The following is a 26,767-nucleotide window of genomic DNA, read 5'->3' as shown; positions in this document are numbered from 1 at the left end:
AACTCGTGACTTCAAAAAGCCCCACAAAAAGAAGTCTGGAGCGGTCAAATCAGGCGATCTTGCTGGCCAGTGCAAATCGCCAAAACGGGAGATTAGGCGCCCGGGAAATGCATCCTTCAGCATATCGGTTGTGGCACGTGCAGTGTGTGCCGTTGCACCGTCCTGTTGGAACCACATGTTTTCCAAACCCAATTCATCAAGTTGCGGCAAAAAGAACTCGTTGATCATTGCTCTGTAGCGCTCACCATTCACAGTAACCGTTTGGCCAGCGACGTCTTCGAAGAAAAAAGGTCCGATGACTCCTCCAGCGAAAACAGCACACCATACAGTGACTTTGCCCAATAAGCGTAAATTTTGCTTATTTACGTACCCGCTAAGATGGAAATGGGCCTCATCACTCATGATTATTTTTGATGAAAAATCTTCTACCGCTTGGTGGTGATAAAGGATGGCTTGAACGTATGTTAGACGCGATTGGCGGTCAGCAGCTAACAGCTGATGCACCGTCTAGACTTTGTACGGAAACATCTTCAAATCATGTACCAAAATTCGCTGTAAAGACCGTCGACTGATACCCATTTGCGTGGCACGTCGTCTGGTCGATGTCGACGGCGCTTCCATGACATCCTCGGCTACAGCAGCAATATTCTCTGCAGAAGGGCTACTCCGGGGTCTGACACGCCTGGCAGCATCTCGTGTTGTGCCAGTCTCTTCGAGGCGAGCGGCTAAACGTCGCAGTGTTTCACCAGTAGGCGTTGGACGGCGAGGAAATCTGCGACGAAATTCACGTTGTGCCAAAGTCACCGACCGATTATTGGTCAAATAAATAGTCAGCAATATTCCGTGTTCTGGAGCAGTGTAGCGTAACATTGTTTATTAACGTGTATTTCGCATTTGTTTACTACACAAATGTCAAAACAGCACTGACATTAGGGGCCAATCGCAAAATGTATAGCATTTTCTGATAGGAGGATTACTTTAGCGCCACCTGTTATATATATATATATGCTTTTCGTAAGTTATAGGAGCCTTGCCCACAATACTGTTAATGTATTAATTGCTGTTTCTCCTATGTTATCCTATCCCACGAAAAGCATACATATGTTAATATAATAAGTTAAGCCAGTAACAGAAATTTAAGAAACGAACAATATAAATAATTTAAAACAGGAAAGAAATCCTCGAAGAAGAGCATAACCATAGTATTATTTTTTAGAGATTGGTGGTAATAGAATTTCAGTTTCCCAAAAATATTTCAGATTCACGTTATCCAAGACAGAATAATTCATAAAAACCATTCCATAGTAAACATTGAAGGTTATAGTGTTAGATTTGCGTGAAAAACATTTGTGGTCTAGAGAACTTTCTATGGCAAAAGAAAGGGAAATTTTAGATTTAATAAAAAGCTTCCCGTCAAATGAGTCGCACTATACCCATGGTAATACCTCTATGCGTTATCTACCGAGAGAATCCGTATCACTTTCCAAATTTGCTCAATTGTTCGGAACACTGAATTTAAAATTAAAACAACCTAAAGTCGACACTTGCCACAAAAGCGATTTGCTTCAGTGCAAAATAAAAGTTGTCAAATCTGAACAACTTAAATCTCGAAATATACCTATTGCAAACTGAAATTCTTAATGTAGCACAACAATAGCAAAAAATTATAAGGGATGCTTCCCATTTCAATTCAACCGGGCTATTCGGGTCATGTTCTTCGATTTCGATGTAACACAAATATGTTGCTCTCTGGTCAAAATAATGAGACACGTATTTTTTTGTTCGCCCGAAAAATTTTTTTTTCAAGATTTATCGGCAATTTTGTTTTTCGGCTCAAAATCGATTTTTTTTTAATTATATTATATAAGACATTTTTTTTTAAATGCTCATAACTTAGTCAAAAATGAACCCATTTTAATGATTCTGGGTTCAAAATGATCGTCATTTCTTGCATGAGCGATATCATGTAGAAACAATTGCAAAATAGTAGTTGAAGTTTTTTTATTTTGCTTGTCTACTTATTTATGTCATTTGTCGTTATGTTTTGTACTTGTAAATTATGTTTATTATTTCTCCACTTTATGTTGTTAACCACCGTTTTTTAAACCGGAATGCGTTTCTCCGCTTTTCTGGCTGCTCATATTATTATTTATTATTATTATTCCATACTCCTTTATTTATTTATTTATTTATATAAATAGTACATAGTAAGACTAAGGTCTTTTAATAGTACTTCAACAACATTATAAAAAACTGGAATGTTTTTAACATACAAGTTTCTTAATCTAAATTTTACACCAATTCATTTACAAATCAATCCAATATATTTAACTTAACTATAATAATAAGAAGAAAAAAAGCAGTAGGAAAAGAAAAGAAGGATTAAAGAATGTAAAGAGAAATGTAATGCGCTACTTTAATGCAATCAAACACTTTTAGAATAATTATAGACTCGTGTCCTGAAGTTAGATCTGTTAAGTCCAGCCTTCACAGTGTCGGGTAATGAGTTCCACACTTTAACAGCGTTAATGAAAAAAAATCTAGATGATGCTAGGAAATTAAATTTTGGAACGATGAATTTGTTGTGTTTGCGAGACCTTACTGGTATCAACTACTTCTCTGTCAGATAGGGAGGGGACTTGAATAATGTAAGTTTGCACAAAAATATGCAATTTCTAGCAGAGAAATAACTATTAAGGCAACAGCCCAGTAACCTTGATCGCCAGGCAGAGATATGGCCATATCTGCCAATCCCATATACATACATAGCGCGTGACGTTATTAAATGCCACATTAAGTTTATGGCAAGATGTGGAGTCGAGATGGCTGTATACCGCCTCGGAGTAGGTAATGAGAGGCATAATTAGCTGGAGAACTAATTTGCGCCTCGTTTTCTCTGCCATGAATGTTGCAGAGACTCTCAGCTTACGCAATGTAGCATAAATATTCCCCACAACCCCATTTATATGGTCAGCACAGGTAAGTTCTGTGTTAAGAATAAACCCAAATTTTTTTTCCTTATCCATAAAGGCAAGGGAACTTGTACCTATCCACAATTTAGGGATATTGTTAACATGCACAACACTACATATTACATATAGGTAAGACATATGACTTTGACGCGTTCAGACATAAAGAGTTTTCATTAGCCCATACAGAAATAGCAGACAAATCACTGTATATTTTGAAACATTAATCTTCAACGAGACCAATACGACTGGACAATTACAATTGTATATCATCAGCATACGTATGGACATTAACATACTGACAAGCGTTAAAAACATCATTGACAAAAATACTGAATAAAAGTGGACCAAGAATATACCCTTGCGGAACACCAGTTTGTACGTATCTAGACTGAGATGTTAATTTACTGGTCTTGACCTTCTGCGTTCTGTCACTAAGGTAGCTGGCCATGAGCTTCACCGCACTGTCTTTGAAGCCGAAATAGTGTTTAAGCTTCAAACATAATAATTTGTGATTCACTGAGTCAAATGCTTTAGAAAAGTTAAGTAAACAAAGTAGGGTCAAGTCTCCGTTGTCAAAACTAATTCTAATGTCGTCCATTATTTTAACCATTGCAGTCGAGCAACTGGATTGTAGTGGAGAGAGTAGACGATTGTTCTGTGCAAATGATGAAATTTGCGTGGCCATCAAGTTTTCGCAAACTTTGGAAAATGCGGGCAGTATGCTGATAGGTCTATAGTCACCAGCATAAATAATATAGCATTTGTCTTTTTTGCGACTGGGAAAACTATAGCCTTTTTCCATACTGCTGGGAAACATGAACTAGTCAAGCAATGGTTTATTATATGGGTAAGGGGTCCTATTATATATTGCATGACTATACGGACGAATTTTAGCGAGATGCCATCATCGCCTACAGCATTAGACTTTATTTTGGATAAAGCTTTCAGGACATCTACCTAATTAACTGTCAAAAATTGAAACTGTTCTTTTACAGTAGTACAAAGTGAGGACTCTTTTGAAATAGGAGCACAATTTGTTTTCTTACCAACACTAATGAAGTAGTCATTAAGTTCATCAAGGTCAATCTCACATTCGGAACTTTCCTTGCCATGGATTTAAAATTTTTTTAGGTTGCGCCACAGTTCTCTTGTTGGAAGGGACGGATCAAGTTTTGAGTGACTGTACCAACGTTTCGCTTGTCGTATTATTGCAGTGGTTTCATTCCGGACTACCTTGTACCGACGCCAAGAAGTATCCGTCAAGTTTTTTCTCCACTTAGCATAACACTTGTTGCGCTTTCTAATGGCAGCTCGAACTTTCGAGTTGTACCAAGGACATGAACTATTTAAAACATTTACAGAACGAAGCGGAACATGCATGTTAAATATCGAGGATAGGTTATGATTGAGGAAGTCAAGTTTATTATCAACAGTACTAAGAAACCAACATTCATTCCAATTTATAGAACCCATGTCTGAATACAGGGAATTAACGTTCAACGATTTAAAATCACGATACTCGTAGGTGGCACCTAAATTTGGACGATTCATCACAACATCTAAAGTACAAAATATTAAGTCATGGTCAGAGATAAAGTCAACTTGGTCGAATTTAAGAATATGTGACAAGTCACATGTTATAAAATAATCAAGAAGACTAGGTTGTGAGTTATTTGAATATCTCGTTGGTGTAATTCCGTTAACAACACAAAGTCCTGCTGTTGCCAACTGGTCGAATAGTTTACTACTACTAGGCTCATTTTTTAAAATGTTAACATTAAAATCACCACACAACAGGATACGTTCGTAATTTAAGACAGATTCAGACAGGTCAACAAATAGTTTATCAAGAGCAACACTTTTGTTAGGATTGTAAACACATGCAATTAAAATTTTATTCATGCCATCGGATACTTCAGTAAATAAATATTCATTTTCACCGTTATTTGATTTTGCTATCAGTTTAAATTTCAAACTTTTTTTGCAGTGCACTGCAACTCTCCCCCCTTTTCTATTAAGATTACGATCGGTTCTCAATAAATTGTACCCATTTAAGGAGAGGTTGAAATCAGGGAGGTCATTATGAAACCAGGTCTCTGAAACGCAAATTACATCGACTGCAGAATCTTCAAAAGTGCACCTAGTAACATCGAGTTTTTCTTGATTTAGGCTACGTGCATTAAAATGTACTACATTAAAACCATCATTTTGTTTGCACATAATATCAATGAGAATTTTCTTATTTTCATTAACGTACGAACTCAGTTTACCGAACAGACCTATAAATTTGAGTAGTACGAGTACTGAACAAAAACAGAAGCAACAAAGCACGAGCACGCAAGAGTATATGTATGTATGTGTGTTTGCAAAAATGATTGGCATAAACAAAGATAGAAGAGCAATAAACAGAAAAAATGCAATAGTTAGAATAGCAGAGAAAATTAAGAAGTAATACGAGATGTGTTAAGGTAAGAGAAAAGCAATAAAATAAAGAAAGAGAATAAAATAACAGAGAGTATGTAGAGCATATTATTATTATTATTATTTATTAGAGCAATATGAAATATAACACTAATTGATAGAGCACACTAGCTATTTAGGCCTACGGTACTATTGTTTTAAATATAACTTTATATGCTATTTTACACGTATAGAAAATTGTTAAACTTTTTTAATTCGTCGATATTGGTTGAATGCTGTTGATTAGGTTGGTATCTTTTATGAAATTGAATATTTTAAGTACATTGTCTACGGTTATGTTTTTTAGGAGTTTGGAAGGTTGTGTGGAATTGAAGTGGAGTTGTCTTTTGGTGGACAGAGCTGGACAGTTGTCGAGGATGTGTAGTATGCTTAGGTTGTTTCTGCAATATGGACAAGCAGAAGGGGGTGTGGATGAGAGGAGGTGTTCGTGAGTTAGTTTGGAGTGGCCAATTCTTAGGCGGGTGAAGATACTGGTTTGCGTTTTCGATAGTGTAGATGGGAAAATTGACTTTTTGCATTCAGGGTTGAGTTTAGTGTAAGGGTGGTTGAAATGAGTCCAGGTGTTATGTTGCTGTAAGTAGAGGTAATGAGTGATAAACTTGCGGAAGTCTTTTTGCATGAGAGGGTTGAACGTGATGACGGGAGAGAGGTGTAAACTTTTGGCTGCAGAGTCGGCATGTTCATTTCCGGTAATACCTTTGTGACTTGGGGTCCATATTATTTTTGTTTTGCCAGGTTTTTTTATTAAATGGTCGCGTATTTGGGAGATTATTTGATTGCTGTTGTGAATATTGTCCAGACTCTGGAGGACAGAGAAACTATCGGTGAAGACTGCGAACTTGCCTTTTGCATTAGATGCGAGGGTTACTGCCTTCAGAATTGCGAAGGCTTCTGATGAATAGATAGAGCTGTAACTTGGTAGTCGACCACCTGTTAATAGTTTGCCGTTGTTATCAACAACAACTGTGGTCGATTTTGGACCCATCGGCAAATAATAGGGATCTATTGGCTAAATCTTTCTTGTTGACTAATTCATGATACAGCTGTTTAAATGTGTCAGGACTGGTGTTATTTTTTTTGAAGGAATGAAGACTATAATTGATTAAGTTAGGATGTAGGAGCCATGGCGCCTGGCGGCTTACCGTCGAACAGGTTGGCGGTATTTTTATATCCAGGTCGTTAAGGTTGGAGATGCAACGTCGTACGGCGGACTTTATTTTGTAAGTTCCTTTGTGCATGGAGGCGTTTTTCAAGATATCAAATAGAGGTCTGTTGGTTGTGGTCAATATTTTCGGAATGAGCCTAAAAGTGGCTGTTTTGTATCGTTCAAGGATGGATGGCAGCCCGGCCTCGGCGAGGACGCATTTAATTGGAGATGTTGGGAAGGCGTACACGCTTCTGCGTACTGCCGTGTGATAAGGTTTATTGAGAAGTTTAAGATGAGAGCTGGCGCATCCTCCGTATATTGGAAGACCGTGGTCTATTTTGGATAGAATCAAAGACCTGGTTATGTTCACAAGTGTGTTGGTGTGAATATGTAGGTGTTTTGAGGTAAGGTATTCGATTATGTTAAGTCGGGCTATAAGGTTTTTTTTTAGGTAGATACAATGTTCTTTGAATGTGTACTTGGTATCGAAAATGATGTCCAGTACTTTCAGGTAATTGACATTTTCTATGGTTGTATTCATTGTGTTTACTTGTAGCTGGGGGCAGTTGGATTTTCGACAAATGTGTAGAATTTTGCATTTGTCGTGTGCTAAGATCGCTCCTGAGTATTGTCCCCAGGAGTTAATGTCTTCCAGCAATTTCGACAGAGTTCTTTGTACGTTGTTTATGTCTTTAGATTTTGTATAGAAGAAAGCGTCGTCGGCATATATTCTGAAGTCTAAACTTTTGGGCACGGATGTGACTTTATTTAACTGTTCAAAGGCTATAATAAAGAGGACTACGGAAAGGGGGGAGCCCTGTGGAATACCGTTTTCAAGTGAGTATATGGGGGAGAAAAAACCGTTTACTCGTGTATAGAATTTACGATTTGTGAGGAATGATTTTATGAGATTGTATATCTTTGGTCCAACTCCCCAGGATGTTAGCTGTTCGATAACGATATGGGCGCCGATGCGGTCAAAGGCCTTTTCAAAGTCTGTAGCCAAGATTGTGACGTGGTTTTTTTTTGTTAGGGAGTCTGCAATGAAGTGTTGTAGTGGTAGGAGTCCGTCCAGTGTGCCATGTTGTTTTTTGAAGGCGATTTGTTTGTGACTGATGAGATTTTTTTTTGTTATGAACCACATTAGGCGTTTGGCGATCATCTTTTCTAGAGTTTTGCCCATGCAGGATAAAAGGGAAATGGGTCTGTACCCGTCGGTTTTGTTTGTTTGCTTATTGGGTTTTGGTATAAGAATTATTGTGGCTGAAAGCCATGGGTGTGGGTGGCAGCCTTGCTGTAGGATTTTGTTGTAGAGGGATAACAGAGATTTTTTGCAAGAAATGGGCAGGTTGTATAGCATAGGGTAGGATATTCTGTCCCTACCGGGTGACTTGCCTTTGGCGTGTTGCAGGGAAAGTTGTAGTTCTGTTGGACTAAAATCAACTTCTAGGCTTTGTGCATCGCCTGTTAGTTTATGAGGGTTATATGTTTGGGATAGTACTGATCTTTTGTTTGTGATATAATTTAATGGGAAGTTGGAGTCCATTGCGTAATCTGACCAAGTTTTTCCTAAGGCGGTGGCAATATCCGAAGAGCTGGAAAGTATCTTGTTGTTTGGGAGTCGGATTGTTGTAATGGGAATTGGTGGGATGCCTATAAGAGACTTTATGGAGGCCCAAATTTTTTTTGGTGTGGAGGTAGGGTTTATTTTTTTTGTGAATTCTGTGATTGATGATCTTTTGGCAATTTTGACGGATTTTTTGAACAGTGCGATAACTTTTTTGTACTCTATTAAGTTGGGGAGGGAGGGGGTGGATTTGTATATTTGCCAAAGCTTTTGTTTATTGGTACGGAGAGTGTTTAAGTCTTTGTTCCACCATGTTGAATATTTTCTGATGTGTGAGGTATTACTCTGTGGGAAAGCTATATTGGCAGCAATTTTGATGGCTTTTGTAATTTTTGATGCATGTTGGTGGACGTTGGTGGAGTTCCAGTTACCGAAGTTTCTTTCACAGAGGGATTGATACAGTTGCCAATTGGCGGCGTCTGTTTTAAATTTTGGCGATTTTTTGAGATTACAGGGAGGTGAGTTGGTTTGCATTTCACAAAGTATTCGGTAATGATCACTTCCATATAGGCTTTCGAGTACTTGCCAAGTGCATCGAGGACTTAGATTGGCGTCAACTAGCGTAAGGTCAATGTGTGTGAAAGTGTTGTGTGTAGAGAGGTGTGTTGGAGATCCGTCATTTAAGATGACAAGATTTTTTGTTAAGATTATATTTTCCATCGTTATGCCGCGAGGGTTTGGTTTTGGAGAGCCCCATAATGGGCTCCAGGCATTGAAATCACCTAGAAGTAATGTGGAATTGTGGGTGTGGGATAGCAGAGGGAAAATATCACTCTCAGAGAATTTTTGACTAGGAGGTATGTAGGTGTTGATTATTGTGATTGACGGGGAAAGATGGAGTTCGATGGCTATGGATAAAGGCATGGAATTTTGGAATATTATTCTGTGGGGTATATCGCGCTTGATCAGAATGGCCACTCCTTGCTTAGAAGTGGTATTGCATTGGCTGTTGTTGAAGTACCCTGCGTAGTTTTTTGGTGTGACTGCGTGTTTAATGTGGTGGGGGATATGGGTTTCTTGGAGACATATCAGATGGGGTTTCGTGTCTCTGACTAAGAGGTCTAGCTCATTGTAATTGTTAAAGTATCCTTTGATATTCCACTGTGCAATTTTAACAGACATTGTTATGGTACATAATGTAGGCTATACAGCAAGTAACATACTGATGGTATAAAATTACTCTAATTTTAGTGGCTGAGCTTAGTATGTATGGATAAGTGTATGTGTGTATGGTGATAGATATAGTTTTGTACAGATGTTTGTGGAAATTGTGTATATGTAAATAATAATTTGTATGTAAATATGTTATTCTGAGAACGAGATGGAGTTTTGGTCCTTATTGAGCGTTGTTGCTTTGTCTAGGTATTCTTCGGATGTTTCCATTGTTGGAGATGTAGCTAGTATGTTGTTGTTTGTGGTCGCAGATGAAGCTCTGGAGTGTATTGTTGTGTTTGGTTGTTGTTGTGAAAACGTGTGGATTTCCATGGTACTGCTTTTACTTGTTTCGCAGGTAGTGTAGTTTGGTGAGATAATAGTGGATGGGTATTTGTAATTTGCATTTGAGGTTCCATGTGTTTCGTTTGCCGGTAGGCATGTGTTTTGGGTAATAGTAGGTGAGATGTGATTGTGGTGTTGTTTTTGTTGGTTGGTGTTTGTTTTGGTTTCTTTTGTTGATTGTAGGTTTTCTGTGTTATTTTTGGTTATTATTGAAGGGATAATGGTATTTTGTTTTACATTTTTTTTCTTCAGGTACGTTGCTTTTTGAAGCGACGCTTGCGTAGGATGTGGAGCTGACCTGTATAGGATTGCGGGACTTGTAAATTTTGTTGGCTTCGCGCATAGAGCATTTTTCTTGGGTTTTTATTATAAGCACTTCTTTTGCTTGTATGTATTTCGGGCAGGAGTTGAATGCTGCTGTGTGATCTCCAGCGCAGTTTGCACAGTAGATTGTTGTGCATGGTTCTGGAACGTGGGGAGGTAGATTGCACGAGGCACAAGCGGGCATGCCTTTACAGTGTTTTTGGGTGTGTCCAATCCTTTGGCATATTTTGCAGCGCATTGGGTTGGGGTAGTAAGGCCTGACGGTTGTGTTGATCCATGCGATATTTATTTTATCGGGTAGATGGTAACTGTCGAATGTGAGGAGGACGACTCCGGTTGGTTTCAAGGTTCCATCGGTTGTGCTTTAGAATTTGTATGCACTAGAGACGTTGTATTCTTTTAATCCTTCTACGATTTCAGTTTCTGGCACGTTGTTTAAGAATGGAGCATAAACCGTTCCTTTGACGCTGTTGAGTCCTTCGTGGTATTTTGCCGTTATTTCGCATATACCAGGGAGAGTCTTGGCATCTAGAAATTTTTTTGCGTTTGTTTGGTTTTTCAATAACAGTATTAGGCTTCCATCCGAAACTGGGATTATCTTGTTAATGTCTCTGCATATACCCAGTAAAGATTTGTGGATCGCGAAGATGGAGTAAGCTGAAAGATTTTTTTTTTGGTCGCTGGCTTTCACTATAATCAACTTTGGATCATCTTTTTTGGTGACCGGGAGTTCAGGAAATTCTGGAAATGGATTTTCACTTTGATTTTTTTTTTTCTTTTTGCTCGGGGGCTGGGAGATAATAGAGCAAACCTATTATCCCCAAGGCTGGTGGCCCCAGGGGCCATTTGACACTGAATTATGTTGACTTTCTGCGGTTGTTATGTGTGTGTTCGGTGAAAGTGGGTAAATTTGAGTAAATTTAGCACAAAGATAATACAAATAGCACAATAACACTAGGTAGCTGTTTAGGCACTGAGCAATAATGTGAAACACTGTGAAACACTGTAAATATAAATAGCCGAGGAGCGTTGGTGACCGTTCGCGGTGACTGCTTGTCGGTGACTGATGTAGAGCATAAACATAGATACATATTAGAAATTCTGAGCATTAAATGTCTACCAAGGAGCATTAGGTGGCTGCAGCAACTGCATTTTCAATGTTATCAATATTAGTCGCCCTAAGGGGGCGTCCATAAATTACGTGAGATGTTTAAGGGGGGGAGGGGGTCGAGTCAAATCTCATCTAATCTTACGGAGGAGAGAGGGGGGGTCTCGGCAAATATCACGCAATTTTTTTTCTGATTAAAAGAAAAAAAATTATACTATTTTGGTCCATTATCCAGATTGTACATGCTTAAGATTTAATCTTAAGCGTAATCGTAGTATGATTAAGATCATTCACTAATTCGTTCGAAAGAAAATAATTTCATTCATACTTCGACGTTATACATTACTGCTGTCAAACCACCATATTTGTTTTATACCAAATAGCTCAATTTAATCTGAATTTACGGTACAGTGTAGCCCGTCGTTTGTTTTCGCGCCACTATCAGCCGAACGTGCGACTCGATGAACAAGAGCGTACGAGCTAAGTGGCAGCGACATACGGACAGGTTCCAACCTTCTTTGTTTAGAGAGAGCCAATATTTACTCCAGTTATATTGCAGTTGATTCATATCAAATTTTTATGCGTACCTATTTTTTTTTTTAGTTTTTTAACGAGCTCGAATGTCAACAAATTTTTATTAAGAGTTACAAAGGGAAATTGTTTTTTATTTTTTTTAGGTTGTGAAATGCGATGATCAGAACTGCTGCATCCCACGCCGGAGTGATCTGCATATGATTCTTCACGACCGTTTTCTGCCACCTCCATACCCTATCACTTAGGTTGATTGACGTTTGATAATTCCGGACTTTAAAGAACATGACGGAAAGTCATTTGCTCCATTTCTAATACGCCTACCGATTCAACCGCTGAATGCCTTTATCAGCACGCCCTATGTTCTCTATTGCCCAAGTATACGTGATGGTTTAGAGAAAATATGCGGTATTTACTTCGCATCTATCACAAGAGCTGCAGAGCACAGGCGAGCAGCTCACATTGCACCAGCTAAGCAAGCGCGTATGCACCGCAAAGTGCGACTCTTACGGATTGTCGCAAGACGAGCTAATGGTTTACTGTGCGCAAGCGACAACGGCTTAGAGTGGCTAGATCAGAACGAAGTTGAAGGAGCAGATGATTTTACTGAAAATCATATGGACATGTTGGTCCCAATAGTCTCTCTTGAAACCGCGCATGATTCTCCATTTACTGAATTAGAGTAGATATTCTGTTTTTAATCGGAGTAGTTACGATTTAAGTCTTCTACTCGTATTGTTAAATTTTTATTACACTTATAACTCTCAGCAATATTGATTATTAGTCTTAACTAGTCGTAAATAAAAGCACGAAGCAATTTTTGTTTTCTTTTTAGAATAACAATCTAACGCGTTTACATAAGAAACCCACATTTCGAAAAATCTCACGTGAGATTGGGGGGTGGGGGAGGGGGTTGAATAAAATCTCACGACATCTCATCAGGGGGGGAGGGAGGTAGAGAAAATTGAAAAAAACACCTCACGTAATTTATGGACGCCCCCTAACTGCTTTGCATTTAGGGCGAACGCGTACATACACAAAACCACGAATAGTGAAGGCGGCTGTGATTTTTTGTTCTCGCCTAAGCTGCATAGCAAAACGCATTAGTTCGCGATTGCTTTTAGTGAGACATTCGTGTATGTGTAATTTGCCTTCTGATTTGAGTCCAGCATCGCAGAGTAATAGTGGCTGCTTTTTGGCTTTGCAGTAATTAGCCACTGATTTGAATAATCTTGAGCGATCAGCAGGAGAATTTAATTTAATTATAACAGCAGGCGCAGTAGAGTTGCTCTGCTTACGCAATCGAAAGGCGGAGGAAACTTTTGGCGCTGACATGTTGAGCGTGTGACACAGGCTACCAAAAATAGTGTCAATGTTCTCACCTTCAATGTGCGGCAAGCCGTTGATGATGAGATCGGTGGAGACTGCTTGGTTTTGGCACTCATCCAGCTGAGTCTTCAATAGCGCAATTTCACCCTGTAGTTGACCATGCAGTTGGATTTGCGTTTCAGCTTTCCCCACGCGTTCTTCCATTATTTTCATGGCTTTCCGCAGATTCGCCATCTCAGCCGCAATTTCGGAGCTTAAGGATTCAAAAAAAGTATTCCAAACATTTCTATTTCTAGACATAAATCTTAGTTCATTAAAAGATTTTCCAGTTTCATTGCGGATAGTCCTTTGCCAATTCAACACTGGTCTGCCTCTTCTTTTCGTTCCTTGCGGGTTCCAAGTCAAAGTGCCATGCGGTATTTCCTCATAAGGCTTTCGCAGAGTATGCCCTCTCCATCCATATTTTCTTTTCTTTATTTCACTGTTGATGCTATTTTGGTGCGTACTTCTCCACAGCTCCTCGATTGTTATAACTCTTGGCCACTATATCTTAAGTATATTACGCAGACACCTGTTTATATACGCTTGCAGCTTTGAGTTCGTTGCCGACGTCACAAGCCAAGTTTCCGATCTGTACAACAGCACAGACTTAACGCACGCGTTAAAAATTTTAACCTTTGTGCAAGTTTTGATGTTGTTGGCTGCTCATATTAATGTACGGTAAATGAAATTTGTTGGCCACCATAGCCGAATGGGTTGGTGCGGGAATTCGGCTAGAACGTAGGTTTGAATCTCTGTGAAACACCAAAATGAAGAAAAAGTTTTTTCTAATAGCGGTCGCCCCTCGGCAGGCGATGACAAACCTTCGAGTGTATTTCTGCCATGAAAAAGTTCCTAATAAAACCATTTGCCGTTCGGAGTCGGTTTAAAACTGTAGGTCCCTCTATTTGTGAAACAGCATCAAGACGCATGCAGCAAATAGGAGGAGAAACTGGGCCAAACATCCAAAAACCGCCAATTATATAGTATATACATATATACAAAAGTAAATGCAATTTGTGAAACCGTTCACTTAAAACTATATAATATATAAACATGATGAAAACTTATTTGAAGTAGTCGCCGGTCAGTAGTTTAAAATATCTAGAAATAAACGGAACCATATCTAATTGGGTCTTGTTAAATACGCGCCACTAGATCGGCGACAGATACTGAACTAAGTTGTTTTTTTTAGATCTTCAGCAGCGCCTTCCTACATTTCTTTGAGAACTTCACTGTCATACTACAAAAGGTCTTTACGGCCTTTAACCTTACCAATATGCTACATGTGGCATGACGCAATTGCCTAAAGTAGTGACAATGCAAAAGCTTGATTCGTATTCGCTCATTTCTTCTTCTCAAATGGCGCGATAACCATTTAACAAAGCTCGCTAGTATCATAGTTGTATTCACTTGATTGCTGTCCAGGATAAAACAAATAAAACTCTCATTGGAACTACTATACTCGTATATTTTATTTTGCGCACGCATCGAAAAACTTATTTACTTGGCGAAAAGTGAAAAATTCAGTTGGCATGATTAAATTGTTCAGATTTACTATAGAAAATGATGACATATGTACATATGTATATTTCGAAACTTCGAAAAGCGAGGACACAATTATACAATAGTAAAATAGAAGCTTTAAAAAGTTACTGTCTCGCCGATACAAATTTACAACAAAATGAAAAATGATGTTAATCAATTATATATTCGCCGTTGCTGTTTAAAACCTCTTCCCACCTCTCGACCAATTTGTTGATGCCGTTCCGCCAAAAGTCGCCTGGTCTGGTGCCAAAGGAGTTGTCGAACCAGCTTTTAAGGGTATCTTTGTTATCGAAGGTAACGCCCCTCATGTGGTTTGCCAGGGTTTATGCAACATGGGCATGGCATTGTCGTGAAGGAGTCAGGTCTGACTAAGTGGATCAGATCTTTTCAGTTGAGCAATGTAGAGCTCCTTATTGACCGTAGAATTTTTTTCGAGTATTTCCCAGTGCACCATGCCTTCCCAGTCCCTCCAAATACATATCATGATCTTCTTTGGATGAAGATCCGGCTTCACTCTCGGCTTTGGAGGATCTCCTGGAGCCAAACACTCTTTTCTTTGCTTCTTATTGATGTATAGGCACCATTTCTCATCTTCCGGGACGATTCGGTACAAAAAGGGCTATTTATGACCGCGTGTTGCTCGATAGCGGGCGAGACGCTGAGAAGCAATTTGAAGACGTCGTTGAACCCGTGAGACACCCAGGCTCCCAATTTTTTGGTAAATCCAATTGAATGTAGGTGATAGAGGACCGTTTCATGATCACAGTTCTTTTTTTCCGGGCTGCTTCGGCGGCTTTTTGACCTCGATGAAAAGCAAAGAAGAGCAGGTGTCGAAAATGTTGATTTTTGCCTCCTGGGCATTCCATTTCTAAGCCTCAAAAATAATAAAAAATTAAATATTTCAAAAATACAATTAACATAGTTTTGTAGAGCAGAAAGAGTTCCATCGACTGATAATATACGGACGCTATGAACTTATTCCCCAACCCAATACATATATTTATAAATACCTATACATATTATATATGTACATAAACACTCTCAGAATAAATTGAAATAGTATTTGCTATTTATGCAGCAACAAATAAATAATATAATAAGCCTATTGCTAACTTTTCTATAATCATTGTTTTAAATTAGTAGTTTTATTATTAATATTTATTTGTTACGAATTAATATAAAATAAATATTATAACTCACAAAAAACTAAGACTACATATTTATTGATTCTAGGCTCAGTCTGCTCTAATAATTGATTCGGTATACACTTTTGCCGCTGGTCTTACGGAACTTGACCGAAGCTATTTATTAACACAGCATAACATTTCTTGTGCGGCCGACATGCCGTGGAATGATGGCCTATCTTTATACAACTATATAAATTCGGTAATGAAAGCATTATACATCCCTCATATTTTTTCTAAAATCCATTTAAACAATCGCTAGGCTTCTATAAATGGCTTGACAGGAAGAGTAAACTTTATGGAAGGTCATCGAAATAAATTTCAAATTGATTTACTTAAACTAAAACACGAGAAGATTCAAAAAGTTGGTTTTTGGAAACCTGAGGTCGGTGTAAACATCACTGATCCAACCGCTTTCTATGATATTCATACCAGCAATACAATGTTAGTTGTGATGACACGTGAAGAGAAACCTTATGTAATGGTCAAAAATGATGTCAATGTAACGGGTAATGGCCGTTTTGAGGGGTTTTGTATTGATTTACTAAAATCCATTGCCACACAAGTAGGATTTCAATATAAAATCGAATTAGTTCCGGATAATATGTATGGAGTTTATAATCCAGATACAAATGCTTGGAATGGCATTGTTCGAGAGTTAATGGAACGGGTAAGTCTAAGAAATGTATACATATTTATATATACATATGTATATATATATATTCCTTTAACATGTTTTTTGATGATTTAACTTAAGTAAATGGGTTGTCATTAAATTTGAGAGGTGTTGCACTGAAGCTTTGAAATATTTAGTCCGATATGTGTGCTTTTAATATTGTCCTTCAATTTAAATATTGCAGGTATTAGTTGCATGTAGAGATTCGTTATGTTTGTTTTTCTGCGAATAATAACTTGTTATTATTGTTATACTTATTATTGTATCCAAAAAAACTTCCGGAAAACTAATACTGCCAGATGGCAAATTAAATCAGCAATAAATAACCTGACTGGCTCGCAAACGGGAGACCCCAATTCCGTCTACAAAGAACTTGCTGTGCGTCATCCAAGGGATACATTGTAAAACTGCTGATATGGAAGAAATTTCAGTATGCTGTTTGCTGAGGTTAGTCCAAAGGAGAGGCGCCAAGAGACTTCAGAACTTCAATCGGACGAATTAGGATATCTTAGTCAAAGAGGACCTTCGGGAGCAACATGCTACACGTTTTTCGGGTTGCAGGAGGAAACGCAAAAATATGTATACCACCCAACTATTAGAATCTTCGTACAGTTTTAAAGGTTACCGATTCATTAAAAATAATTAAAAGTTATCGAGAGAGGGGGATCTGCCATGAATAGCGCTCTTGCAGTACCAGTATTCACTCCACTAGGTGCGGTCAAGAATGCAATTTCCCTAAAATACCTTCGAATTGCAGATTGTAGATGGAGAGACCAGACGAAATGCAAAATCAGCAGAACGTTATGGCCCACCTACAACCTCAAGCAATCGTCGACATTAATAACTTACGGCAGTCATAACTGGCTTCTGGTCTATCGGAGAACAAGAACATTTGGTAACGAGGATGTGGCAACAAAATGGTGCGGAAGCGCTAGTTGGATTCTGGATGAATTCCCACTCTAACCAACCAACCAACCATCGAAATTCCAGTACAGTCGCAACAGTTACCCGTGAAACAGATTCAAAAATAGTCGCCATCATCAACTCGTCCCACCGCGGATAAAATCGAGAATAATTAAAAACTAAATTCTTAATTAACTATTAAGGAATGCTCTCATGCATCATTTTCTAAGTCAAAGCATTTACTCTATACCTCATATTTGTAAAGAAATCGCGTCTAAATACTCTTAATAAAACTACTTTTTAGATTCTTTTTAAATAGCATTTTTTCATCGCCAAATCGTAGAATACACTTGTCTTCTTTCATCGGTGTGCTTCCGATTTTACGGATCCACACACTTTGAAGTCACTATTTACTTTACTCGTACGATCCAAACTGGATCACATCAATAGACTTGAATGCATTCAAAAGAAATTTCTTCATATAATGCAAGGTGTGCATTCTAAATTTAAAATCGTTAAGAAGTACAAGAAGTAGAATTTCACTCTGCTTTGTTTTCGATATTATAAATGGGACAGTTGACTCGCTTATGCTCTTAGGGCCCATTCATTTTCCCATACCTCGAAAAAATCTTCGGAGTAATGATTTATTCTTCCTAGAACGGGTTAGAGCTGTTTATGCCTGGAAAGCACCGTTGATTAGAACATTGTATGAGTTCAATCAGATTTCAAGTTCTTTGGCTTTTTATTTATTGCTATCTAAAATACAGGGTCCGGCACTCGAAGTGTAATCAATTAAAAAAGGCCATAGATTTAGTTTGTAAAAATTACTTTTATTCAGTTTAAAGTAAAAAATATGTGAAAATAATACAAACTTAAGAACCAATTTACTTTTGCTCGATATGATCACCTTTTGCATTGACATCGACATATCGACATATTGATTGGTATGGACGTTATGGATCAACTGATATGTAAGAACTTCGTAAGGGCCCATCTGGAGCCCCTATGGCACCACTGACGGTCTTTGGGTGGACTCTGTTTGGAAGCGTGAATAGATCTGAACCTGATATGCCATGTTTACAGTCGTCACATTACGATGTTCATTTGGATCGAGTATTGAACAAGTTATGGGAGTTAGAAGAAGCTCCGCAAAAAACGTATCTTACGCATGAGGAGCGTTACTGTGAAGACCATTTTGAAACAACGCATCGAAGGGAATCTAACGGCCGGTTCGTCGTCGAATTGCCACTGAAGCCCGATGAAACTCTGGGAGAGTCGCGAAACTTTGCTATGCGGAATTTGTTACGACTTGGAAGAAGACTCGCTTGTGACTCCGATCTTAGTTTACGCTACAATGAATTCATGAATGAACTCATTGACATGAAACATATGCAGGTCACGTTAGAGACTATAAATCCAACGTATTATATGCCTCATCATCCTGAGTAGTAGCACGACCAAATTGAGGGTTGTATTTAACGCGTCCGCAAAATCGACTTTCGGAAATTCGCTGAATGACGCATTATTTGTAGAACCTCAATTGCAAGAAGATATGTATACGATCTTATTTCGCTTTAGAACACACCGCTATTCTGTAACGGCAGATGTCGCCAAAATGTATCGTCAAATCTGCGTACCCTTAAAACACGCCGATTTGCAACGCATCGTATGGCGTAGCCACCCATACCTGCCTATCCAAGATTTTCGCATGGTTCGCGTAGCGTACGGAGTGGCGGCTGCGTCTCATCTAGCTGTCCGATCACTTCAACAGACGGCAAGAGATTCGTCGAATGGTTGTGCTAGGGCTGTTAGTGTTATTCTGAAGGATTTTTAAGGATGTTCACGCTTTAGGTCTTATCTAGAACACAGAGGGAGATTACCTCACGTTTACCATTAATTTGAGGGAACCGCCAGTTAAGTTGACCAAGCGCATGTTTCTATCAGATGCAAGTACGCTCTTCGATCCTCTGGGCCTACTTGCTCCCGCAACTATAAGTTAAAAAATTTGGTTTCAAGACATATGGCGCATTAAGGTAGGTTGGGATGATATCATTCCTGAGTCTATCGCAACGAAGTGGTTGGAGCATCGCATAGAACTCAAGCAATTGGCACATTTGAAGGTGAACCGTTGGCTGGTACTGAAGTAACTGGGTCATTTACGCAATTGCACGTATTCGCAGATGCGTCCGAGCGCGCTTACGCCGCCGTTTTGCATGCACGAACAACACAAAGCGACGGTAGCATTACTGTGTTATTAATTTCGTCGACAACCAAGGTAGCTCCGCTTAAGCCAGCAACGTTGCCACATCTTGAACTATGCCCCGTTCATTTTGCTGCTAAACTAGTGCGAAGCGCGCTGCACTGCTGGTCTGATCTCCGCTATCTGCTTTTCGCTTGGACTGACTCTACTATAACATTAGCATTGTTACAAGCTCACCCCAGCAGATGGGTGACATTTATAGCGAACCGCGTCGCTGATATTCAAGAAGTTTTGCCTCCCGAATCTTGGAACCACGTTCGTTCTGAATAGAATCCCGCAGATTGTGCTTCACGAGGTATAACCCCCTCCGAATTATTACGTCATCAATTGTGGTGGGCTGGTCCTATTTTCCTGAAAAGCACTGAACAATTGTGGAAGCAGAAAATATCTAAAGAGCACACTACAGAGCTGGGCATACGAAATAGCATTCGTGCCCATGTGACAAATTCTACAGGTTATTGGTCCGTGATGACAAAATACTCATTGTATTCTAAGCTGCGTCGAGTTATTTCCTACGTTTTATGTTTTTTGGCCAACATTCGGGCTAACAGACGGCTTAATGTTATAAAGCGTTTTGGTACACCGAGTTGCCAAGAATTATTTGAAGCTGAACTTCACCTAATAATGTATACGCAACGGGTTTATTTTTATAATGAAATTTCTCATTGCAGCGCTAAGAGACCAAACCAGCTTCGCAGTAGTCTTTTGCGTCTGCAGCCCTTTCTGGATAAGACTTGTGTTCTACGTGTTGGAGGAAGAATAAAAAATGATGAAGTCGCTCCAGATGTTAGGCATCCCATTATCTTGCCTAAGAATTGTCCGCATGCTAAGTTAATAGTCTGCGAAATACACAAAACCACTTTGCACGCTGGGCCCCGCATTATGCAAACTGTCTTGCAACGTCGTTATTGGGTTGTCGGCTCGTAGCTTGATCCGTAATATGTACCACAAGTGCGTGAAATGCACTTATTTCAACCGCAATCTTACCACGCAAGCCATGGGTGATATACCTATCATTCGCACAACCTACGCCCGTTGTTTTACTCACACTGCTGTCGATCTCGCTGGACCTTACCTCTACAAGTTCATCCAAGGAAGAGGAGCTAAGGCTAACAGAGGCTACATCTGCTCGTTCATTTGTATGTGCACTGGTGCGATGCATCTCGAATTTGTTGGTGACCTGTCAACATCAGCAGTCCTAAATGCGTTTAAAAGGTTCACAAATCGCCGAGGCTTTTGTAAGGTCATGACATCAGATAACGGTACAAATTTCTTTGGAGCCAAGAAAGAGTTGTGAATGGCGCTTTAATCCACCGGCTGGAGTCTGACTGAAGTCAAACATGTCAAGTATCATTTAAAATGCGTACTAGGAGAAGTTCTACTGTCATACGAAGAGTTCAACACACTTTTGACTGAAATAGAAGCTTGCGTAAACTCTCGCCCACTCTGTGACAACTCTGGAACTGCTGGTGACTTAGAAGTTCTAACTCCCGGACATTTCATAGTCGGTGAACCACTGAGGTCAATCCCGGAATCTGAGGGTCAAGGGTTCCGTGGAAATCTTCGTCAGCGATGGCAAGCAATTTCTGCCATGAGACAACATTTCTGGCGCCGTTGGAGAGACGAGTACCTCGTCAGCTTACAACGTCGCACCAACTGGTTTCGTTCTTCAAGCAACATTGAAGAAGGTGATGTGCTTGCTGTTTTCAACGAGCCTAATCCTCCGACGAAGTGGACGCTTGCACGAATGTTCAAATGCCATCATGGTACCGATGGACGCGTAAGAGTAGTTACGTTGAAAACACCGCATGGCGAATTGGCTCGCCCTATAGTCAAACTTTGCCTTTTGCCAACGAAAGGAGATTTATTTCATGAAGAAACTAATAACTTATCGTAAATTTTTTTTTTTCTTTTTAATATTTTATTTTGAAATTATTAATATAGTTCAAGGGCGGCGGTATGTTGAGTCCAATTTAGTATTCGTTTAAAATACTTTAATGTTTTTCAACTCCTGTTATTCGTTATAATTTTGTGTGAAAATAAGTAGGTTTTGTTTGAAATAAGTGTGTATATATAGGAAATATTTAGTAATAAATTGTGTGAGAAAAATTGTAATTTTGTATGTGAAACAACTAGTTTTTAATTGGGAATTTTTCCGCAACATCATCGCTACAATAACCAACAGGAATTTGTGTTCATCATTAGTGAGGTCCTTCGAACCGGATAATTTATTACTTCTATCAACTTGGTCCTTTTGCAACATATTAAGGAATCTCCCCGCAATATTATTGCTTCGAGCCGGATAATTTATTGCTTCTATCAACTTTGTCCTCTTGCAACATATTTAGGAAATAGGCGGTAATTTACAACTACCATCGAGAGACACGAATTTATTTAAGAATCAGCAAAAAGTTTTTTTGTGATGACTCTCAGGAGTAATTTGGCCCAAAACAAATGGAAAGCATTTGGCCATAATCAAGTGAGAGGAGTCACGATGTCACAAGAGAACTAACGTCAATATTTGCAGGTCATAGATGCAACATGCTACCATGCGAGCGAAAGTACCCGAAGTATCTGTCTTACCACAAATTATTTCTAATTCACATGATAACTCTGGTAGACATCTCAAGGTTTTCTTAACATACGTTGTTTCTTCTCTTGTATGGCGGCGATGCCAATCTGAGCCTTTACGAAGAAAAACCCATCTGAGTCTTTGTTGTGCTTGTTTTAAGCACACGCTGACATGTACCTACTGGTGGATAAATGCTGCAGACTTTATCGAGCCGTTACGTGTTGACTTCATACTTCAGAGAGACTCCATCACGGTTCCTTTTACACTTTGCCGGTATCCCAAGTCAGTAGCAAAGAGGGTTCTTAACCGTCCATGTTTAATTCTCGCGGCATGAAACACCAAACAATATAAAAAGTTTTTTTCCAACAGAAGTTGCCCCTCGGCAGGCAAACCTCCAAGTGAATTTCTGCTTTAAAAAAAACACCTCATAAAAAACTATCTGCCGTTCGGAGTCGGCTTAAAACTATAGGTACCATTGGCCTAAATACCCAATAAGAAATGTTAACGCCAAATGTGCTATTATCAGCACAACATGTTAACATGATGCTCAAGAACGTAAATTTGAGCAGCGGAGCAGGCTCCTCAAGGTCAGTATTTAAGCTCGATCAATGGCTAACACTAAAACAATACTTTCAAAGTTTTAGGGGAATGTTTAATGGTGTTGCACCAACTACTTCTTCTTGTTAATTGGCGCAATAACCGCTTACGCGATTTTTGCCAAGTTGAACAAAGCGCGCCAGTCGTTTCTTTCTCGTGCTAACCGGCGCCAATTGGACACACCAAGTGAAGCCAAGTCCTTCTCCACCTGATCTTTCCAACGCAGAGGAGGCCTTCCTCTTCCTCTGCTACCACCAGCTAGTACCGCATCGAATACTTTCAGAGCCGGAGCGTTTGTATCCATTCGGACGACATGACCCAGCCAACGTAGCCGCTGGATCTCTATTCGCTGCGCTATGTCTATGTCGCCGTAAAGTTCATACAGCTCATCGTTCCATCGCCTGCGATATTAGCCGTTGCCAACGTGCAAAGATCCAAAAATCTTACGCAGAATCTTTCTCTCAAACACTCCAAGCGTCCCTTCATCGGATGTTGTCATCGTCCAAGCTTCTGCGCCATACGTTAGGACGGACATGATGAGAGTCTTGTAGAGTGTTAGTTTTGTTCGTCGAGAGAGGACTTTACTACTCAATTGCCTACTTAGTCCAAAGTAGCACTTGCTGACAAAAGAGATTCTATGTTGGATTTCAAGGCTGACATTGTTATCAGTGTTAATGCTGGCTCCTAAGTATACGAAGTCTTTTACGACCTCAAAATTAAAACTGTCAACAGTGACGTGGGTGCCGATACGCGCGCGCGGACAATATATGTTTGATGACAGGAGGTACTTCGTTTTGTTCTCGTTCACCACCAAACCCATTCGCTTTGCCTCTTTATCCAGTTTGGAGAATGCAGAACTAACAGCGCGTTTGTTAAGGCCGATGATGTCGATATCATCGGCATACGCCAACAATTGTATGCTCTTATAAAAAATTGTACCTGAGCGATTAAGTTCTGCGGCTCGTACGATGCTCTCCAACATCAGGTTACAAAAGTCACACGACAGCGAGTCACCCTGTCTGAAACTTCGTTTGGTATCAAACGGCCCGGAGAGGTCCTTCCCAATTCTGACGGCGCTGTTGGTGTTGAGCAATGTCATCTTGCATAGCCGTATTAGTTTTGCGGGGATACCAAATTCAGACATCGCGGCGTAAAGGAATCTACTTTTCGTACTGTCGAATGCAGCTTTGAAGTCGACGAAAAGATTGTGTGTGTCGATTCTCCTTTCATGGGTCTTTCCCAAGATTTGGCGTATTGTAAATATTTGGTCGATGGTAGACTTTCTAGGTCTAAAGCCACACTGATAAGGTCCAATCAGTTGGTTGACGGTGGGCTTCAGCCTTTCAAACAATACGCTCGCTAAAACCTTATAGGCGATATTTAGAAGACTAATCCCGCGGTAATTGGCTCAGATTGCAGGATCGCCCTTCGTATGGATTGGGCAGCGCACACTTAAATTCCAATCGGCAGGCATGCTTTCATCCGACCATATTTTGCATAGAATCTGATGCATGCACCTTACCAGCTCCTCACTGCCATGTTTGAATAGCTCAGCCGGCAGTCCGTCGGCGCCCGCGGCTTTGTTGTTCTTTAACCGCGTTATCGCTATTCTCACCTCGTCATAGTCGGGTAGTGGAACGACAATACCGTCGTCAACGACTTGGGTATCGGGATTTTCACATTCTCTGTGACATGCGCAGCTGTCACTATTTAATAGGTTCGAGAAGTGTTCCCTCCATAATTTAGGATTGCTCTGTACGTCAGTCACCAGATCGCCGTCTTTGTTCTTACAGGACAACGCCCCGGTCTTAAAACCTTCTGTAAGCCGCCGAACTTTCTGGTAAAATTTTCGGGCGTTGTTCCTATTGGCCAGCATCTCAAGCTCCTCGCACTCACGTATTTCCTCCTCGTGTTTCTTCTGTCGGATAATACGTCTCTCTTTCTTAGCTCTCTCTAGCGATCCCAGATGGCTCGCGTTGCGCCCAACTACTACAAAACTATAATACCAAATTTTTGAGAACTACTCAATTCAAATGGATATACATATAAAAACATATTCAAATACTTATGGTATATACCTACATTTAATGACAATATTTTTAAAGACCTCCAAATTACTTCACGTCATGGAAAGTTTTTTAACTAGACCCGTGGCATGTGTATGTATTTATATCTTTGAATCCATTCTTAACGTATGATAAGATATTGAAAGGCAATTATCAGTCTTGTTGTAACGGGTGATCAATCATGAGGTGCTTTTTTCAGTAGTTAAAAAAAACAAAAATGTAAATTATGTTCAAAACCTTTATTTATCATTTGAAAAGACATTCTTTGACATTTACTTTTTGAATATGACTTCATTCAAATGGTGGCCGCAACTACGCTTAAGGTGGTCCATTCTGAAGGTCCAATTTTCAATCACTCGTTCGAGCATTTCGACTGGTATGTCGTGAATAACACGCGTAATGTTGGCTTCCAGAGCTTCAATCGTAGCTGGTTTATCAGCATAGACCTTGGACTTCACGAATCCCCAAAGAAAAAAGTCCAAAGGTGTGATATCACAAGATCTTGGTGGCCAACTCACAGGTCCTAAACGTGAAATCAGCTGCTCTCCGAAATGACTTCTCAATAAAGTCATTGTTTCACGAGCTGTATGGCAAGTGGCTCCGTCTTGTTGAAACCAAATGTCGAAGAGATCATTAGATTCAATTTCAGGTAGCAAAAAGTCCGATATCATGGTACGGTAGCGAGCACCATTCACAGTTACGTTGCGGCCATCATCATTTTTGAAAAAATATGGACCGATGATTCCACCAGCCCATAAACCACACCAGACCGTTGTTTTCTCTGGGTATAAAGGTAGATCTTGAACCTGTTCTGGTTGCTCTTCATCCCAAATATGGCAATTTTGCTTATTGACGTAACCATTGAGCCAGAAATGCGCCTCATCGCTGAACAAAATTTTGCTCGAAAACAGCGGATCTTCTTCAATCTTTTCAAGAGCCCAATAAGCAAAACGGTGACGTGCAGGAAGGTCATTTGGCTTTAGTTCTTGTACGAGCTGTATTTTGTATGCTTTTAAATGAAGATCCTTCCGTAAAATTGACCAAGTTGTTCCATACGACAGTCCAAGTTGCTGAGAACGGTGCCGAATCGATTCATCGCGGTTTTCACGTACACTCTCTGCTACTGCCGCTATATTCTCAATGCTTCTTGCTGGACGTGGTCTATTCGGTCGAGAATTATCCACCAATGAATATTCGGATTCAAATTTGTTGATGGTATGTCGAATAGTGTTTAAGGCAGGCCGATTATGTTGACCATAATGCGGTCTAAGCGCACGAAAAACATTTGTCACAGAACGCTGATTTTCATAATACAGTTGAACAATTTGTAGACGTTGTTGCGGTGTGAGTCTTTTCATGATGAAATGCCAAACGCTGTTCAACAAATCCACGATGACAGTTTGCCACAACTCGCGCGCGATCTGTAAAAAAACGCAAATGAAAAAAACTCCTCTTAATTGATCACCCGTTACTACTTTTTCCATTCACCGGGATCGTTATTTGTGATAGAACTCCAAACCATGTGGTCCCTTGCAAAATCGAGGCGGCGAATTTTATTCAAAAGAGGGCTTTTTTTTGTAATTTTTTAGAATAGTCGCAACTGTTGGAAAGTCGCAATTGTATGCGATCCTCTAACGATTTTGCTTGTTTCTTTCGGTGTCAAAGCCATCGCAGCCAAGCACAACTGCTGAAGTTTTACTACTGCGAAATAGCGTTAGATGGAATAATATTTTGATGCATGTTTATTTTAGTAAGTACAGTCTTCACTTTATTTATCAGAAACCCTTTGGTTACTATATCAAATGCGGTTGTCTTAATAACCATTTCATTCCATAGCACTGATTGCTTCTAATCAAGTGACCTCGACTGCATATCGCATGCAAGTTTATATAAGTATATAACGGGT

The 26,767-nt window shown here is 39.6% G+C and overlaps 1 protein-coding gene across 1 annotated transcript in view; it reads left to right on the top strand.

The window, feature by feature from the left end:
- Positions 1-26,767, top strand: part of LOC129250518 (glutamate receptor ionotropic, kainate 2) — a 201,193-nt gene that overhangs the window by 157,385 nt on the left and 17,041 nt on the right. The window contains exons 6-7 of the mRNA XM_054890139.1: positions 15,837-15,989; positions 16,050-16,457. Of these exons, the coding sequence (XP_054746114.1) occupies positions 15,837-15,989; positions 16,050-16,457 (561 nt within the window). The remainder of the gene's footprint in view (positions 1-15,836; positions 15,990-16,049; positions 16,458-26,767) is intronic.

Source organism: Anastrepha obliqua, chromosome 6, assembly GCF_027943255.1.
Source record: "Anastrepha obliqua isolate idAnaObli1 chromosome 6, idAnaObli1_1.0, whole genome shotgun sequence".
NCBI classification, from domain to species: Eukaryota; Metazoa; Arthropoda; class Insecta; order Diptera; family Tephritidae; genus Anastrepha; species Anastrepha obliqua.
The sequence above is the reverse complement of the archived record's forward strand: the minus strand, read 5'-3'. Positions and strand labels throughout refer to the sequence as shown.